The 18,912-nt window shown below is 38.1% G+C and overlaps 1 protein-coding gene across 1 annotated transcript; it reads right to left on the bottom strand.

Annotated features, from left to right (window-relative positions):
* Positions 1-3,555: 3,555 nt before the first annotated feature.
* Positions 3,556-18,899, bottom strand: LOC141301435 (dachshund homolog 2-like). The gene is made up of 5 exons (XM_073831663.1): positions 18,838-18,899; positions 15,679-15,851; positions 13,410-13,545; positions 13,091-13,159; positions 3,556-3,647 (listed from the first exon to the last, which is right to left on the bottom strand). Exons 2-5 carry the CDS (start codon positions 15,832-15,834, stop codon positions 3,556-3,558), a joined length of 453 nt encoding a protein of 150 aa, XP_073687764.1. The 5' UTR covers positions 15,835-15,851; positions 18,838-18,899.
* Between the last annotated feature and the right edge of the window lie 13 nt (positions 18,900-18,912).

Genomic DNA, 18,912 nt, shown 5'->3' with positions numbered 1-18,912 from the left:
TTAAATTATTAGATGTAAGTGTAAATTTTACAATTAAATCATTTAACAACTGCTAATATGATGTATAATAATTAAGGATTTGATTTAAAATATTATTTACATTATTTGACATTTATTTTACCTTTTCTATTTGAATTTGCCACCATACAGTAGTAATAAAAATTAATAATTAAGTCTTTTTCTATTCATTTTTGCATTAAATACACTACTAGTCAAAAGTTTTTGAACAGTAAGATTTTCTCTAGTAAGTCTCTTCTGCTCACCAAGCCTGCATTTATTTGATCCAAAGTACAGCAAAAACAGTAAAATGTTGAAATATTTTTACTATTTAATATAACTGCTTTCTATTTGAATATATTTTAAAATGTAATTGATTTCTGTGATTTCAAGGCTGAATTTTTTTGCATCATTACTCCAGTCACATGATCCTTCAGAAATCATTTTAATATTCTGATTTGCAGCTCAATAAAACATTAATTTTTTTATTATGTTGAAAACAGCTAAGTAGATTTTTTTCTTTGAATAATAGAAAGCTCAGAAGAACAGCATTTATCTGAAATAGAAATCTTTTGTAACATTAGAAATGTCTGTATCACCAATTTTGATCCATTTAAAGCATCCTTGCTAAATAAGAGTATTAATTTCTATAATTTCTTTCTTTGGATCTTTCAAGTCATCAAGTAATCCTGAAAAATATGTACTCAGCTGTTTTAAATATTGATAATAATGATAATAAAACGTGTTTCTTGAACAGCAAATCAGCATATTAGAATGATTTCTGAAGGATCGTGTGACACTGAAGACTGGAGTAATGATGCAGAAAATTTAGCTTTTATCACAGGAATAAATTACACTTTAAAATATATTTTTAATAGAAAGCAGTTATTTTAAATAGTAAAAATATTTCGCAATATTACAGCTTTTGCTGTTTTTTGGATCAAATAAATGCAGGCTTGGTGAGCAGAAGAGACTTCTTTGAAAAAACATTGAAAATCTAACTGTTCAAATACTTTTGACTGGTAGTGTATGACAACTTTTTGAACTGGGAACAGGCCACACTTGGTCTGATTTGTAATATCACATTGTAGATTGCATAAGTTTCAATGAGCGCAAGACACTTGATTTGAACTTTTTGTGCCTCTGGGAAGATTATTGGAAGGCAATGGTTAGAAATGTTTTTATTTGTGATTTAGAATACATGAGGATGGGGGAGTAAAACTAAAAGTAAAAACTGAGGTAAAAAAAAGTGTAAGATTAAGAAAATAGAGAAAACGAGACGAGATCAGACCTTCCCGCCAAAGCTGGATGCCACACAGACTCTGATGGAGCATTAGCCCACTAGAGAAAAAAGCTTGAGAGAGACAGATCGCCCCTCTGCCAGTTAGACATTTATTCCCAACAAGATGGCAGTGTTTGACAGGAGGCGCCGGGGGAGCCCTAAAGCATGGGGATCCAAACGCCTGGGTGGTATTTATAGCTCTGAGACATAGTCCAATCCGAACCAACTCACAGAGGAGTAACACGACGGAAGAAACTCCTAGATGAACAACCCCACAGATTCACAAACACACAGAAACGTATGCTACTGGACAGTCTTGTTTACACAATTCCTGCAATTTACATGAAAATGTAAAACTGGGTTTCGTAAGGAACCTACTGTGATGTGTTTACTACAGTAAAGGTGTGGACACATTTACAGATGCTTGGTGAAATTTCATTGAGAGTTTCAAATGAGGGTGAAAAACATTGCTTACGTTCAAGTTGTTGTCCTTCACACATCTCTTTGCTGTTGACAATGGAGAAATAAACCTTTCTTTGCTAATTAGACCAGAATATAACTACCTAAAACACTAGCAATCATCTGGTTTGTTGACTTGCTATAACAAAAATTCGACAAAGCACAAAAACTTCCTACAACTAAACCGCAAGCTGTATTACCGGCACAGTAAATGGAAGTCAATGAAAGCGATACAGTGCACGAGTCACTCCCTATCACCTCTTAATTTCGTTCTTCAACTTCAAATAATTCTCAGGGGTTACACTTCCAAAACTTGAGGTCCACGGGGCCCCTGATTCACTAGAGCGCGGAATAACAAGCTACATTAAAACCAGGCCCCCAAAAGGAAATGCACAAAGCACTTAATGAGCTCAACCAAAGCAAAGGACCAATGTTCGTTAGTTAACCCCCACGATACATACGTATACACACGAAAAAGATGAAAGCAGGACAATAAAACCCTAGCAGTAATAGGTTGGAGGAGGAAGTGAATGAGGGGGTATTAGTGTATATTACATTTTAACAGCCATATGCAGGCTGGACCGCAGAACACGTCTGGGCTTTTCTGGAAGATAGAGGACGGTGGGAATGTGAAATGAAAGAATAGTTGGCGCTGTGAGAGCTATAAAAGTGGCACTGCATTGATCTTTGCCCTGTTTGGCTTGAATATTCTGAAACTGAAAAGTACAGTTTTTCAAGTATAGTAAGAAAGCCAGCTAGCATTCAAGAATACAGCGAATTGATGAACTAGAAAGTTAAACTAGATCCATTTTTCTGTTTTTGGAACCAAAAACACTAGGCCATGGTGGCAACAAAACCGACATGTTTAAACTTTGACCAAGTTTTTTTAAAGAACGACGTAGACTAAGAACAAACAGGACTAATTTGGACGCATTCTACAGGAGACTACAGGAAAGGGCAATTTAAACGAACAAATACACCTGCAAATAAACAGGAAAGTAAACAAACTAGAAAAGAGGCCAGGCTGCGTTTTCCTGACACTCCAGCCCTGCGCCTAATGAATATGTGTACATGAAATGAGCCTTAATGAGCGCTTCCTTCTCCCCCAATTAGCGTGTGAAGAGCGGTAGGTGGAATATTAAATGAGAGGAATACTAGGTCAACACCGCAGCCCTTAACCTGCGCACAGGAAGAATGGACTTGCGAGATGAACGCGTCTCAAGGGACGCTGAAGAGAGCCTGAGAAAGTTTCTCTCATGCAGTCCAAAGTTCTTTCGCTTGCTTTATTTAGAAATGTGGACTCATTTGGAAATTTCTCTATTTTTATAGAAAGATCAGAATATGATTTGAAATACCGGAAACTCTTAAACTGCCTGCTGTTCTTCAGAAAAATCCTTCAGGTCCCATAAATTCTTCGTTTTTTTTTTTTTTTTTTTTTTTTTTTTAGCATTTTTGTGTATTTGAATCCTTGAACAATGACTGTATGATTCTGAGATCCATCTTTTCACACCGAGGACAACTGAGGGACTCATATGCAACAATCACAGAAGGTTCAAACGCTCACTGATGCTTCAGAAAGAAAATCAATTAAGAGCCAGGGGGTGAAAACTTTTGAACAGAATGAAGATTAAATTAAAAAAATACATTTCTCTTTTTTTATTTAGTACTGCCCCTCAGAAGCTACAACATACCTGCATGCTCTTAATGCATTATGTTTCCTTCTGGAGCATCAGTGAGCCTTTGAACCTTCTGTAATAGTTGCATATGAGTCCCTCAGTTGTCCTCAGTGTCAAAAGATGGATCTCAAAATGTACAGATTATGTAGTCATGTTGAAGAAGTCACGTGTGAGGTAGGCAAAAGTACCGACCCCCGCAAAGCAAACGTGCAAAGAAAGTTGAGCGCTCTTCACTAAAAAACAAAATAAAAATTGAAAAAAATGACACTTGTTTCACTAGATAAGACCCTTATTGTTCAGCTGGGATCATGTAGAGCTCTTTGAAGCTGCTTTGAAACTGCAATTTGGACCTTCAACCCATTGATCTGGAATGTTTTCCTCAGAAACCTTGATTTCTTTTTGACTGAAGAGAAAGACATGAACATCTTGAATGACATTTCATTTCAGGGGTGAACTAATCTTTTAAATCTGTGCATGGTCTATATATTCATGGCTTTGTTTTCTTTGTAAACTGGTAATTTGCATTATTCAATTCTGGCTCGCCTATCGTTTTCTTTTATCGGTACGACTATCTCTGTCCGCCTCGGGGCAACTTTACTTCGGATGCGATAGTGACACCGCACAGGAGAGCGCGCAAGCCTGAGAGACAAAAACCTGTTCCAACTCTTCCCTCAGAACCAGAGCAGAACACAAGCACCTGTCCTCACCCTTCTCCTCCTCTCTGCCTTCATCTGTGTGTGAATGTGTGTGCGAGGGAGAGAGGAGGAGATAGAGCGCACATCATTTATCACTTGTGTTCTCGTCCAAAAATGTCGCTTTTGTGGGGTGACTTTCAACCGTGCTAACCTTGCCCCAAATTGCTAACTGTAACAGTTTACTTTTTCTTTCCAACATGTCATTGATTTTCCTCGGCTAATATCTGTTCCTCGTCGTTAACACAAAGAGAAACACTGCGCGCCGCCGTGAGCAGACCCTCAAACCCTCCAGCCGGAGAGCTCTCGAGGGCCGCTGGGGCCCCGCAAAGGGTCTTGGTTTAATTAAACCATCACAAACGCGCTTAGAACAGCAATCAACCTAATGATCAAAAAGGGTCTTCAAAGCCCATGGATGGTCCCCTTTGCACATATCTGAAGGAGGAGCTTGCGAATAAACAAACAAAAATGAAGATTAAAAATGCGAGGCTCCGAAAGCCAAGCGCTTGCCGTTTGAGGCCTGATCCCTGACTTGGAACGCAGTAAAGCGATCGGTTCCTTTTACGTTTGTTGTGACTTATTTACCAGCACGCTTATCTCAAAGGGCGAAACAATGGCGCACATTTCTATCAGAAATCATTACAGGCCATTTCAAATCATTTCCGCGCAGCTAATTTCATAATAGCGGAGGGAAACATTGATTGTAACCAGATGCTACATATCTACTCTGTGGAAAACTGGACAGAGCAATTACGGAGCCACAAGTCTCGGCCTACCCCTGCTCCCTTTCGCACACGCAAACGTACGCTAAGTGCTTCTATAGCCAAAGTGCTTCGCATCAGCCTAAGCCAAATACATTAGCACACTATCATACAACACCTATAGACTCTGGACTAGACTTTATGTGTGCAATGAAGTGAAGTTAGAAGCAAAAACCAATGAAAAACATGCCAATACCTGCATAGCACATTGTCAGGGTATTATGGACGTATATGTGACCCTGGACCACAAAACCAGTCATAAAGGTCAATTTTTTTAAAATTAAGATTTATACATCATCTGAAAGCCGAATAAATGTGACCCTGGACCACAAAACCAGTCTTAAGTCGCTGGGGTATGTTTGTAGCAATAGCCAAAAATACATTGCATGGGTCAAAATTATTGATTTTTCTTTTATGCCAAACATCATTAGGAAATTCAGTAAAGATCATGTTCCATGAAGATTTTTTGTAAAATTCCTACTGTAAATGTATCAAAATGTAATTTTTGATTAGTAATATGCATTGTTAAGAACCTAATTTGGACAACTTTAAAGGTGATTTTCTCAGGATTTTGATTTTTTTGCACCCTCAGATTCCAGATTTTCAAATAGATGTATCTCGGCCAAATATTGTCCTATCCTAACAAACCATACAATAGAAAGCTTATTTACTGAGCATTCATATTTTATATACATCTCAGTTTTGTAAAATTTAACCTTATGACTGGTTTTGTGGTCCAGGGTCACAAATAAGCTTTCCATTGACCGAGATACAACTTTTTGAAAATCTGGAATCTGAGGGTGCAAAAAAAATCTAAATATTGAGAAAATAAGTTCCAATGAAGGTCCAAGTGAAGTTCTTGGCAATGCATATTACTTGAAAAATTAAGTTTTTATATATTTACACTAGGAAATGTATTAAATATGTTCAGGGAACATGATCTTTACTTAATATCCTAATTATTTTTGGCATAAAAGAAAAATCGATAATTTTGACCCATGCAATGTTGGCTATTGCTACAAATATACCCCAGCGACTTAAGACTGCTTTTAGGGGCCAAAGTCATACATATCATTACATTGTTGATAATGGATCTCACCAAATATTACCAAAATAAACAGATTCTACAGTAAACAAAACATTTTAGGTATTAAACTGTACTGTATTAATCATTCCCACACCATTTATTCTCAAAATATAAATGATACCTCAAATGATGCTGCTTTTTGAAGACATATGTGTTATTGTTTTTCTGATTGGCTAGACTTTCACCTGTCAGGCAATTAAAAATGTGAAAAATCCCATAGACCCCAGCCATATGTAGGGGCCATAATATCACAGAGACTTAAGGGTGGCTTTTTTGAATTAGGCCAATAAGCAACATCCTACCAACTGCACAGCAACATCCTGGCAACCACCCAGAACACCCTAGCATCATGGTGGCGCATGGTGGTTTTGCACAGGCAAACATCACTCACATTTTCTGCAGAAAATCTAAAATTTGCTTTCTAATATGAGATTTTAAAATCTCCAATCCGTTGTGGGTCATACACTGCCGTTCAGAAGTTTAGGATCAGTAAGTCTCGTAACGTTTTTAAAAAAGTCTCTTATGCATATCAAGGGTGCATTTGTGACCCTGGACCACAAAGCCAGTCATAAAGATCTGTTTGTCAATTTGTTTTTAAATTGAATAAGCTTTCCATTGATGTATGGTTTGTTAGAATAGGACAATATTTGGCCGAGATACAACTATTTAAATATCTGGAATTTGAGGGTGCCAAAAATCAAAAGTCAAGTGTTATTATATTTATGGTAGGAAATTCACAAAATATCTTCATGAAACATGGTCCTTACTTAATAAAAAACCTGTGATACTTTTTTTCAGGATTCTTTGATGAATAAAAATTTAAAAAGACAGAATTTATTCAAAATATAAATCTTTTCTAACAATTTAAGTCTTTGCTATCACTTTTTATCAATTAAACACATCCTTGCTGAATAAAAGTATTAATTTCTTTTAAAAAAAGAAAGAATAACCATTTACTGACCTCAAACTTTTGAACAGTAGTTCATATTGTTAGAAAAGATTTATATTTGTAAATAAATGCTGTTATTTTTAGCTTTTTATTCATCAAAAAATTGGAAAAAAGTATCACAGTAAAAAATCACTTTTATTAAAAAAAATTGTTTTTTAACTTAAAATAATTTGTTACCCCATTGACTACATTTTTTAAGTTTAGTCAACTTGAAATTTTAAGTTACTTGATGTTAAGTGACAACTTGGATATTTTAGTTGACTAAACTTTTTGTTTTCTTTTTTTCACACGTCTACATTGATAATAAATCAGCATATTAGAATGATTTCTGAAAGATCATGTGACACTGAAGACTGGAGTAATGATGCTTAAAATCCAGCTTTGATCACAGGAATAAATTAGATTTTAATGTAAGTGTCACACCCCCGGACTTTCCTGTTGGTTTCTCCCATTCTCTCCCGCAGCTCTGTGTGTTTTGGTTTCTCCCTCATCGTCTACAGCTGTGTCTGTTATTAGTCTGTGTATATAAGGTGTGTGTTTTCCCCTGTACTCTTGTTGGTCTTTAATGTTATCCTGATGTGTCTACTCCGTGTTCCTGTGTCTGCCTGTTCCCATTGGATTTATTAAATGTTTGTTTCTTTACTACGTCGTTGTTCGTGTGTTCCTGCCTAAGTTGTGACAGAAAGACCAACCTAAACAGTTTTTTTTGCGTGTACTCCACCCCGTTTTGTTTATCGTCCTGTTTTTCAGTCTTTTGTTTCCGTTGTGTTCCAAGATGCATCACCTTCGACCTGAACTCATCCTCCTCCGGCTGAAGCAGGGGGATTTACCGCTCGAGGGATTTACCGTGATGTTCCAACTAGTAGCTATCACCACCAGCTACCCGGACGACGCGCTCTGTACGTTCTATGATGCTAGTCTAAACGCATCATGCAGAGCGCCGTCGTCCGAAGACGGCCCTCGAGCGGACTTCGCCGCGTTTGTGGAGTGGACACTGGCGAGAAACAGACCGTCGTTTCCCGCCTGTTCCCAGGACTATCTCGTCAGTGCCACTCCGGACCCAGAGCCCAGCCAGCCACCCAGACCCGCGGATTATGAGCCCGTCACAGACGGAAAGCCCGAGCCCGGAGCGACAACATTATGGAGTGCCGAAGAGGTCAAAACCGCTGATCAGGTGCGTGAGCCGACTATTACATCCGCGCCGGTGGAGTACTTCGAAGAGCAAGAAGGGGCGGTAGAGAGCCCCGCCCACTGCACTACCACTGAGGGTGAGCTGGAACAAGATTATGGGGACTTAATGGACTGTGTCATGGAAATACCTATCTGCCTGAATTTCCCACCCACCCTCCCTCTTCTGCCTAGTCCTGAATCTCCGCTGGTTCCGCCCAGCCTACCTGAATTCCCGTTGTCGACTGTCTGTCCCCTTGCTCACCCTCAGCCCACCATCTGTGCGGTGGGTTTGCCGCAGGTCTGCCAGTCTCCATCGGTGTCATGGCTGGAGGATCCCTCACCATCGCCTCCAGCCTCAGAGTCCTGGACTCCACCTCGGCCCTCCGACCCTGCGGCTCCACCCCGGCTCTCTGCTCCCTCATCTCCGCCGTCGCCCGTCGATCCACCAGCTCCACCGGGCTCCATCGGCCCTCCGGCTCCGCCCTGGTCAGTCGTCGCCCCACCTTCGCCTCAGGACTATACTCCTCCGGCTGTGCCTCGTCGCTCCGTCCCACCGGCTCTGTGGACCTCCTCCCTCCCGTGGGCACAGCCTCGGTCCTCTGTCGCTCCGGCTCCGCCGCGGATCTCCGGATCTCCATCTCCGCCTTGGTCGCCAGAGCCTTGGGTTCCGCCTTGGCCCTCCGGATCCGCGGTGTCACCCAAGATCTTCGGCTTTCCGTCTCCGCCTCGGGCTCCACCACCACCTGCTCCGCCTCCGTCGGTCGGATCCATGGAGTCGTCAGCCTCTCCTCCACCATGGCTCCTCCCTCCATCGGCTCCACCGTGGATGGACATCTTGGCTGCGGCCTGGGTCCCACCTGGCTCCTCCTGCTCCAGCCCCCTCCTGTCACCTCCTTGGCTCCTCCCTCCGTCACCACCCTGGACTGCATCTTGTTCCCTCCTCTCGGAAGTCCGTCCTCCACCTAAGCCCCCTCCAAAGACTAGGTACTGTTCCCTTTTGTATGTTTGTCGGCACGAGGACGTGCCTTCCGGGAGGGGGAGGTAATGTCACACCCCCGGACTTTCCTGTTGGTTTCTCCCATTCTCTCCCGCAGCTCTGTGTGTTTTGGTTTCTCCCTCATCGTCTACAGCTGTGTCTGTTATTAGTCTGTGTATATAAGGTGTGTGTTTTCCCCTGTACTCTTGTTGGTCTTTAATGTTATCCTGATGTGTCTACTCCGTGTTCCTGTGTCTGCCTGTTCCCATTGGATTTATTAAATGTTTGTTTCTTTACTACGTCGTTGTTCGTGTGTTCCTGCCTAAGTTGTGACAGTAAGATTTTAATTATAATTTTACAATATTACTTTTTTCTGTATTTTTAATCAAACAAACACAGCCTTGATAAGCATAAGAAACTTCTTTAAAAAGCATTAAAAATCTTACTGATCTCAAACTTTTGAACGGCAGTGTATATGTAGGTAAAAAACAGAAAAAATGTTTAAAAAAAACTTAAGAGGAGGAGGATGTAAAATGAAGGTGTATGAATTACTGGTCAACGAATAGACAAACACTAACAAGAACGGAAGTGAATTCACAGCAGCATGTAATACAATTGGACAGCACACTGTAGAAGTAAACTAGAGCAGACATATTTGATATAATCATGGCCAATCTTTACTAAGTCAATCCTCTCAGGTGTTCAGAGCGGCCCGCTGCTGTGTGCGTGTGGGTGTGTATGTAGGTTAAACTGACGCTCAGATTGAATAAAGTAGCGCAGAAGTCTACTGATATGTCTTTGAAGATATAAAGTCTGTGTGGTGTTGTGTTTGAACTAAAAAAAATAAAAGTAATTGTAAGTTTGTGGTCAGTGACCTACATTTCCTGGGTCCTGCGTTGCTGCCGTAAATGCGGCATGCTGCGCTTTTAAAAAACGAGAGCGGTTTGCGGTATTCACGCATTTGTGTGTGTGTTTGGGGTGGATTCTTTTCCAGACGCATTAATAAAATATGCTCGGAAGCCAGGTGCACACTGAATCTCTTTAAGAGAGCCTCGGGGCATCTTTGCATCGTCTCCTCCCAGCAGCCCAGTGTGTGATGTGCGTTAGGGGCCGCCACCTGCTGTACCAACACACACTAAGTTACGCTCCAGAAACGGTGCCCACACACACCACAACATTCGAGATTCTCACACATACACACCTGCGTATCACTGTGTCGTAGAGAAAGAAAAAACATTTTCTTATAATGATGAATTACGCACTTAGCTGCTCTAACAGCTCTCTTACACTCATCTACTCGCACAGGCCGTAAATATGAACTTCATACATGTTCAGTTAAGCTTCTAATTAAGTCATTAATTAAAAGAGAAGTGTTGTGACGCTGATATACTGCCAGTCTAAACCAACGGGGTGTAAATTTCACTAACGAGCATCAGTCCGCATTAAAATGTTATGCGTGATGTCAATACACTCGGCAGCGTTAAACCGACATCATCCAGGAGTCAGCTGCGTTTACTACATTGTTCCTGAGATGATGTTTAAAATGTGCTCTAGATCTCACATCTGAGTGGTATGTCCTCCACATGGGTTTTTGTATTGTTACTACTACAAACTAATAACTGCAGGGAATGTTTGGAGTCATATGCACCAGAGACTTTGTTCTTAACCAAATTTTACTATTGAGGTATATAAGATGAAATATTGTTGTATTAAATTTCATTGTAACGCATTTATGAGGCCACCCACAGTAATTGTTGCGTACATGTGGTTTCACCTGTTCATACATTTTTCTGTAAATTTAGATGAAATTCAAGTACAAAAGTTATTGATAAATCAGGATTTGTTTGTAAAAAATGTTCATTTACAGATTCTTCTCTGTGTCTCACAATTCTGACTTGACTGATTATAACATCAGAATTGCAAGATATAAACTTGCAGTTTTGAGAAATGAAGTTAGAATTGCAACATGTAAACTCTCATAAACTTGCAATCACGAGAAAAGATCAGAATTGAGTTATATAAACTTGCAATCGTGAGATATAAACTCGCAATTTTGAGAAATAAACAGAAGTGCAAGATATAATTGCGTGATATAAACTTGCAACTCTGACTTTTTTCTCAGAACTTTTGCGATTGCGAGTTATAGTCAACGGAAGATATAAACTCGCAATTTTGTGATAACTTACAATTGTAAAGTCAGAATTGCGTGATATAAACTTGCAATTGTGAGATATAAATTCGCAATTTTGAGAAATAAATAGAATTGCAAGATATAATTGCATGATATAATCTTGCAATTGTGAGATATAAACTCCTAATTCTGACTTTTTTCTCAGAATTGTGGGATATGAACTTGCAATTGTGAGAAATAAAGTCAGAATTGTGTGATATAAACTCATAATTTGCGAGTTATAAAGTCAATAGCGAGATATAAACTTGCAATTCTCAGAAATAGTCAGAATTGCAAGATACACACTCGCAATTCTGACTTTTTTCTCAGAATTTTGTGATATATGTGATATATCTGGAGTTATAAAGTCATAATTGCTAGATATAAACTCACAATTCTGACTTTTTTCTCAGAATTGTAATATAAACATGCAACTGCAAGATATAAACTCACAATTCTGGCTCACAATTGTGAGTTAAGTCAGAATTGTGAGAAAACTCACAATTCGTAAATTAAGTTTATATCTCAATTATATCTAAACTTTTTATCTCACAATTCTGACTTGACTGATTATAACATCAGAATTGCAAGATATAAACTCATATCTGACTATACTGATTATAACATCAGAATTGACTGATTATAACATCAGAATTGCAAGATATAAACTCATATCTCGCAATTCTAACTTCTGAGAAATGAAGTTAGAATTGCGAAATATGAACTCTCATAAACTTGCAATCGCAAGAAAGTCAGAATTGCATGATATAGACTTGCAATTGCTAGTTATAAAGTTAATTGCGAGATATAAACTCGCAATTCTGAGAAATAAACAGAATTGCAAGATATAAACTCACAATTCTGACTTTTTTCTTACAATTGTGCAATATAAACTTGCAATTGTGAGAAATAAAGTCAGAAAGGCGTGATATAAACTCACAATTGCGAGTTATAAAGTCAGTTGTGAGATAAACTCGCAATTCTCAGAAACAGTCCGAATTGCAAGATAAACACTCGCAATTCTAACTTTTTTCTCAGAATTTTGTGATATAATGTGATATATCTGGAGTTATAAAATCATAATTGCTAGATATAAACTCACAATTCTGACTTTTTTTCTCAGAATTGTAATATAAACTTGCAATTGCGAGTTAGAAAGTCAATTGCGAGATATAAGCTTGCAGTTCTGAGAAATATTTAGAATTGCAAGATATAAACTCACAATTCTGGCTCACAATTGTGAGTTAAGTCAGAATTGCGAGATATAAACTCGCATTTGCAAGAAAATTTCTAGTTTTTTTAGTCTCGCAATTCTTACTTTATTACTCACAACTGCTAGTTTAATTCAATAGTCAGAATTGAGTGTTTATATCTTGCAATTATATCTTAAAAAGTCACAATTATATCTCAAAGTCAGAATTGCGTGTTTGCATGCAATTCTATAAAAAAATTGGGAAATAAAAAGTTGCAATAACATTTTTCTATTTTTTCCATAGATTTCACACACAAATTTGTGCATTACTTTTGTAAAGCATTTTGAGGACAGATATTTTTTGACAATGGAAATTTGCATTACACCTGGTTAGAATACGGTGCTCATCTACTGCTGCATTGCAAAATTTCGTGAAATCCAGTCATTTCAGTAGGAATCTTTGTGACAGGGAATTTCTCAGAAGGATGAAAAATTTTCTGCTGCAGATTTAAATGAGTTTTTTTTCACATATTTGTTGTTGACTGACAAAGGTGCGTTGCTACACTATTGAAAATGGAGCTTTTTTGCCCACAAAATTTTGTTAATGTGATGGCACTTGTATACCCTGCGAGTGGTGTAGACAGTGTTTTATTGTGATGAAGTACTGTAAGTAACTAACCTTTCTCTTTAAGGATTTTCTTCATATTGATGCCGGTGTCTGGCAGTTCTCCATCAGTCGGGTTCAAAACTGCACACATAAAGAAAAAACAATGCATACTCATAGTTGACCCCAGAAGTGATTTAATCCTGACAGCGATGTAACTGTATCCCATTGGGAGCATTCTAGAAAGTTGTTATTTGTAAAAACTACTTGTAATGTTTTGTTATGCCTTTTTTATTCTAAAAAAGTCAGTTTATTTTATGGGTGGGTAAGCTGTAGTCATTATAAATAGCTTTATAGAACTAAATAGGTACAGTATATGTGTATTTGTACTGACCCAGGCGTTCAGGACTCTGTGTGTGTGGGTTTGGGGAGCTGGACACACTACTGCTGGGGTGGGAAGAGGGCTGTGATCCGGGACGAGGGGTTTCCTCCAGAGACGGAGCAGGAGACGGACTGTCCTGTACACACTCCTGAAACACACACAAAGATTCAGATCACATATTCTTTACAAATGACTCAAACAGGCCTGCCATTTTAAGTGAACAAAACTAAAACCAAAGCCATAAAATACATTTGTATTGCTTGAAATAAATGTTAAACAAAGACACGAAAATGACAAAAAAACAAAGTATACACTGCCGTTCAAAAGTCTGGGATCAGTAAGATTTGTAATGTTTTTTCAAGTCTTATACTAATTAAGGCTGTATTTGTTTGATCAAAAATACAGGAAAAAATATTATTGCAATTGGTTTCCTATTTTAATATACTTTAAAACATGACGAAGCGCTGAATTTTCATCAGCCATTACTCCAGTCTTCAGTGTCACGTGATCCTTCAGAAATCATTCTAATATACTGATTTATTATCAATGTTGGAAACAGTTGTGCTGCTTAATATTTTTTTGGAACCTGTGATACTTTTTTCTCTGATTCTTTGATGAAAAAAACAGCATTTATTCAAAATAGAAATCTTTTCTAACAATATAAATCTCTACTAATAACTCACTTTTTATCAATTTAACACATCCTTGCTAAATAAACGTATTAATTACTTTAAAGAGAGAAAGAATAAAAATTGACTGACCCAAAAGTTTTGAACGGTAGAAAATATTTTGAATAAAAGCTGTTCTTTTTGACTTTTTACTCATCAAACTATTTAAGCACTGAAGAATTCTGTTTCTGAAAGACAATAATGATGCTGAAAATTCACTTTGAATAGTAGTGTATAATGTAACACAATTTCTATATAGAATAAACACTTTTTTTTTTTTATCAAAGAATCCAAAGTCTCCAAAAATATTAAGCAGCACAACTGTTTTCAACATTGATAATAAACCAGCATATTAGAAGGATTTCTGAAGGATCATATGACACTGAAGACTGGAGAAACGATGATAAAAAATTCAGCTCTGCTTCACAGGATTAAATTGTATTTTAAATTATATTAAAATAGAAAACTGTTATTTTAAATGACAATAATATTTCACAAAGTTATTTTTTTTCTGTATTTTTGATCAAACGGATACAGCCCTGATGAGCATAAGCAACGTCTTTACTAAACATTAAAAATCTTACTGATACCAAACTTTTGAACGGCAGTGTACCTAAAGATCAAATCTAATTCGAAATATTAACAAAAACTATTATAGTATATCAGTGATACTTATGTTACAATAATAACACAGCTAAAATATATTTAATATCTCTTTAATATTTCTTCCAGTCAACAATTAGACTACTTAGAATCTCCTGCATTTCAAATGTTTCTCCTGAGAAAAAGGCCCTTCACAGATCTCAACAATATCTCAAACGGTGCTCAGATTTGCTAGAACATTTCTAAAACTAATTTTTCTGATTCATTTCTATACAGCAATTGTCTTATTACATCTATTTGAGTTTTCCAAAGGAATTTTAGGAGAAACATCTGGTTGATTCTTAAATAAAAAACATGACTAAGTCGTCCAGTAAATCTTTAGAGGTATCAACCAGGACCTTATTTTTTTCATTCTGTACGTTATATTGGGCTTCCCAGGTGAAGCTATTGCTATTTTAAGTGCGTTTGTGTGTGACAGTGAATATCTATGTAAACGTGTGTGTGTGTGTGTGTGTGTGTGTACTGTACGCCTCGAGCCATTTCTGCATCTCGGAGAAACACACAAGTGTCCTCCTCCAACTGTAAATTGACTCACACACACTCCTCTCAGGGGGAACATGGCAGTAAGATAACAGATAGTGTTTGTCTTTAAAGTCTGCATCTAATATTCCCTAACACGCGCTCCGCACGGACCCAACAGAACATTTATTCTGTTATTCCTCCTCGGAGTATTTCCAATCAAACTCTCTCTTGTAGAAATGAAGACGGTTTGGTATACAGCTCTCTCCCAGGTGTTAAATGGCTCGTAGAGCGAGACCGGCTCGTATCTAACGTATCACCGGAGCAAGACTCCAATCCGAGGGGATCTGCAGCTCTCTGACGGATGTGCTGTGCACGCGGTGAAAATGAGCTGACTCTAGCTGAGAGATCTGAGTGCACATTAGAGCCCTAATGAATGACTGTTCTGCATTTGGCCACTGAAGTGTCAACTTTGTGGCTGCGTGTGTTACCTTGATGACGGACGCTCCTGCTCTGGACAGGGGGCTGTGCATCTGAGCAGCTGCGGCCATGTTGGCGATGGTGTTCAGGTGGTTCATCTGGTTCATCGCCATGGCAACGGAGGCAGGCGGCAGACTGACGGGCAGCAGGGGGTGGGGCATCATCATAAACGGCAGGTCCAGCCCTGGAACACACAACAACAGAGAGAGGGAGAGACTGTTTATATGGAGAACTTAGTTGGGAAAGTGTGACCGTGATGCACTAATCACTTCTGTTTACCCCACTTTATATTTAAAGACAGTATGAAATCAATTCATAGTCTTCACATAATGTCACATTCTTATAGAAATGTCCATCTAGAAACTTAAATACTTAAATGTGGTTTAATGCATTAAATGAATAGTTCACCTGAAAATAAAAATGACCCCATGATTTACTCACCCTCAAGCCATTCTAGATGATATGACTTTCTTCTTTCAGATGAATACAATCGGAGTTATCTTTAAAAATGTCCTGGCTCTTCCAAGTTTTATAATAGCAGTGAATGGGTGTTAAGATTTTGAAGTCCAATAAAGTGCATTCATCCATCATAAAAAGAACTCCACACAGCTCTGTGTGCTTAATAAACGCTACTGAAGTAAATCGATGCGGTTGTGTAAGAAAAATATCCATATTTAAAACTTAATAAATCGCAATCTCTAGCTTCCGTTAACTCTTGTACGTGCATTCACTAAAAACGCGGGAGGATTTTGATCAAAGTCAAGAGGAGATTGGTTTTCCTTTGCTGTAAACAAAGCTTGCTTCTTGCGAGACTAGCATATTCTCAACAGAGCTTATGCTATACACTAGCTTGACGTCATCTGCTGAAACGTCACTCTCTTGTGAAAACACATACGACAGTCGAAGCTAGAGGTTACGATTTGAAAAGTTTTAAATATGGATATTTTTCTTACACAAATGCATTGATTCAACTCAGAAGGCCTTTATTAACCCCCTGGAGCTGTGTGGAGTACTTTTTATGATGATGGATGCACTTTTTTGGGCTTCAAAATATCAACAGACATTCACTACCATTATAAAGCTTGGAAGAGCCAGGACATTTTTAATATAATTCTGATTGTATTCGTCTGAACGAAGGAAGTCATATACACCTAAGATGGCTTGAGGGTGAGTGAATCATGAGGTAATTTATTTTTTATTTTTGGGTTAACTATTTCTTTAAGACAGTAATACTGGAGGACCAAGTTCGGCATACTGTCTACCGACAAGCAGATGAACCCAGAACATGAATGTAATGCATTAAGTTTCACTCATATTCTGGGCTCATCTGCTTGTCTATATATACACTAACACACATCATTGAGAAGGTACAGTTGAGGTCAAAAATTTATACCCCCCTTTCAGAATCTGCAAAATGTTCATTATTTTACCAAAATAAGAGGGATCATACAAAATGCATGTTATTGTTTATTTAGTACTGAATTGAATAAGCTATTTCACATAAAAGATGTTTACATATAGTCCACAAGTGAAAATAATAGTTTAATTTATAAAAATGACCCCGCTCAAAAGTTTACATCCGCTTGATTTTTAATACGGTGTTGTTACCTGAATGATCCACAGCTGTGTTTTTTGTGTTTAGTGATAGTTGTTAGAGTCCCTGGCTTATCCTGAACAGTTAAACTGCCTGCTGTTCTTCAGAAAAATCCTTCAGATCCCACAAATTCTTTGGTTTTCCAGCATTTTTGTGCATTTGAACCCTTTCCAACAATGACTGTATGATTTTGAGATACATCTTTTCACACTAAGGACTGAGGGACTCATATGCAACTATGGTATTACAGAAGGTTCAACCACTCACTGATGCTCCAGAAGGAAAAAAACTATGCATTAAGAGCTGGGGGTGAAAACCTTTGAACAGAATGGAGATGTGTATAGTTGTCTTATTTTGCCTAAATATCATATTTTTTTCATTTAGTACTGCCCTTCAGAGGCTACAGAAAATAGTTACACGTTTCCCAGAAGACACAATAAGTTTAATTTACCCTGACCTTCAAATTCAAAAAAGGTTTTCACCCCTCAGCTCTTAATGCATCATGTGAGCGTTTGAACCTTCTGCAATAGTTGCATGAGTCCCTCAGTTGTCCTCAGTGTGAAAAGATGGATCTCAGAATCATACAGCCATTGTTGGAAAGGGTCAAATACACAAAAATGCTGAAAAAACAAATAATGTGTGGGACCTGAAGGATTTTTCTGTAGCAGGCAGTTTAACTGTTCAGGACACACAAGGGACTCATGAACAACTATCACAAAACAAAAAAACACAGACACATCTGTTGATCATTCAGGTAACAACACAGTATTAAGAATCAAGTGTATGTAAACTTTTGAACTGTGTCATTTTTATAAATTCATATATTATTTTCTCTTGTGGACTATGTGAAATATCTTATTCAGGTCAGTACTAAATAAACAATAACATGTATTTTGTCTGATCCCTCTTATTTTGGTAAAGTAATTAACATTTTGTAGATTCTGAAAGGGGGATTTAAACTTTTGCCCTATATATTGTATATATCGAATTTACATTAAGCGTTTTAGGGATTGAAATACTGCGACAGGTGCAGTATGACTTGCAGTTTGTTCACATATCTTTGTTTTTCTTCTTTTGAGGTGATCTAAATATTTGTGGCTTGCAACAGATGGAAAATTGACTGTGCTGCAGTTCTATGGATGTTTTGCCCTCCAGGTCTCTAAACCAGTCACATGACTGAAAACAATGAATACTGACACTTTTTTCTTTGGTAAATGTCATGTTAAAATATTACTATTAAAACTGCCAATCTCCCAATGGCATAACTTTGGGGGTGGGACTATCAGATTGTCTGACCAATAGTAGAGGGGGGAAACATTTCAAGGTAAAATGTGCTTGAAATGCCGTTTCATGTTGTCTTGAAACAAAGAAAAGAAAAGGAAAAACACATAATAGTCATGAACACACTATACAGTGACTTGGAGAACAGTCTAAATGGGCGGCCTGAACGACAGTATGCACTGAACCCAAGAATGAATGACTAACACGACGTGTAGCTCAATCGGGCTGAGCGGAATCAATACACCTGGAGCTAGTGATCAAGTGAATGAGTGGACGTGATGAATGAATGACTCACGGTTAGCCAGGAGATGACTCTGCTGTAGGGAAGAGAGATGAGACCCTGACAGGCCGTGCTGAGCGGAGAGGCCGG

This window comes from Garra rufa, chromosome 25, assembly GCF_049309525.1.
Source record: "Garra rufa chromosome 25, GarRuf1.0, whole genome shotgun sequence".
Lineage (NCBI taxonomy): Eukaryota > Metazoa > Chordata > Actinopteri > Cypriniformes > Cyprinidae > Garra > Garra rufa.
This window is presented reverse-complemented; position numbering and strand designations above follow the sequence as displayed.

Bases quoted from the DNA above. Each gene is read 5' to 3' on its own strand.
- LOC141301435 (XM_073831663.1), bottom strand. From the start codon at position 15,834: ATGATGATGCCCCACCCCCTGCTGCCCGTCAGTCTGCCGCCTGCCTCC. The intron at 13,546-15,678 runs GTAACACACGCA...TGTGTGTTTCAG, and splicing joins CAGGAGCGTCCGTCATCAAG to GAGTGTGTACAGGACAGTCC. The intron at 13,160-13,409 runs GTCAGTACAAAT...TTATGTGTGCAG, and splicing joins ACAGAGTCCTGAACGCCTGG to TTTTGAACCCGACTGATGGA.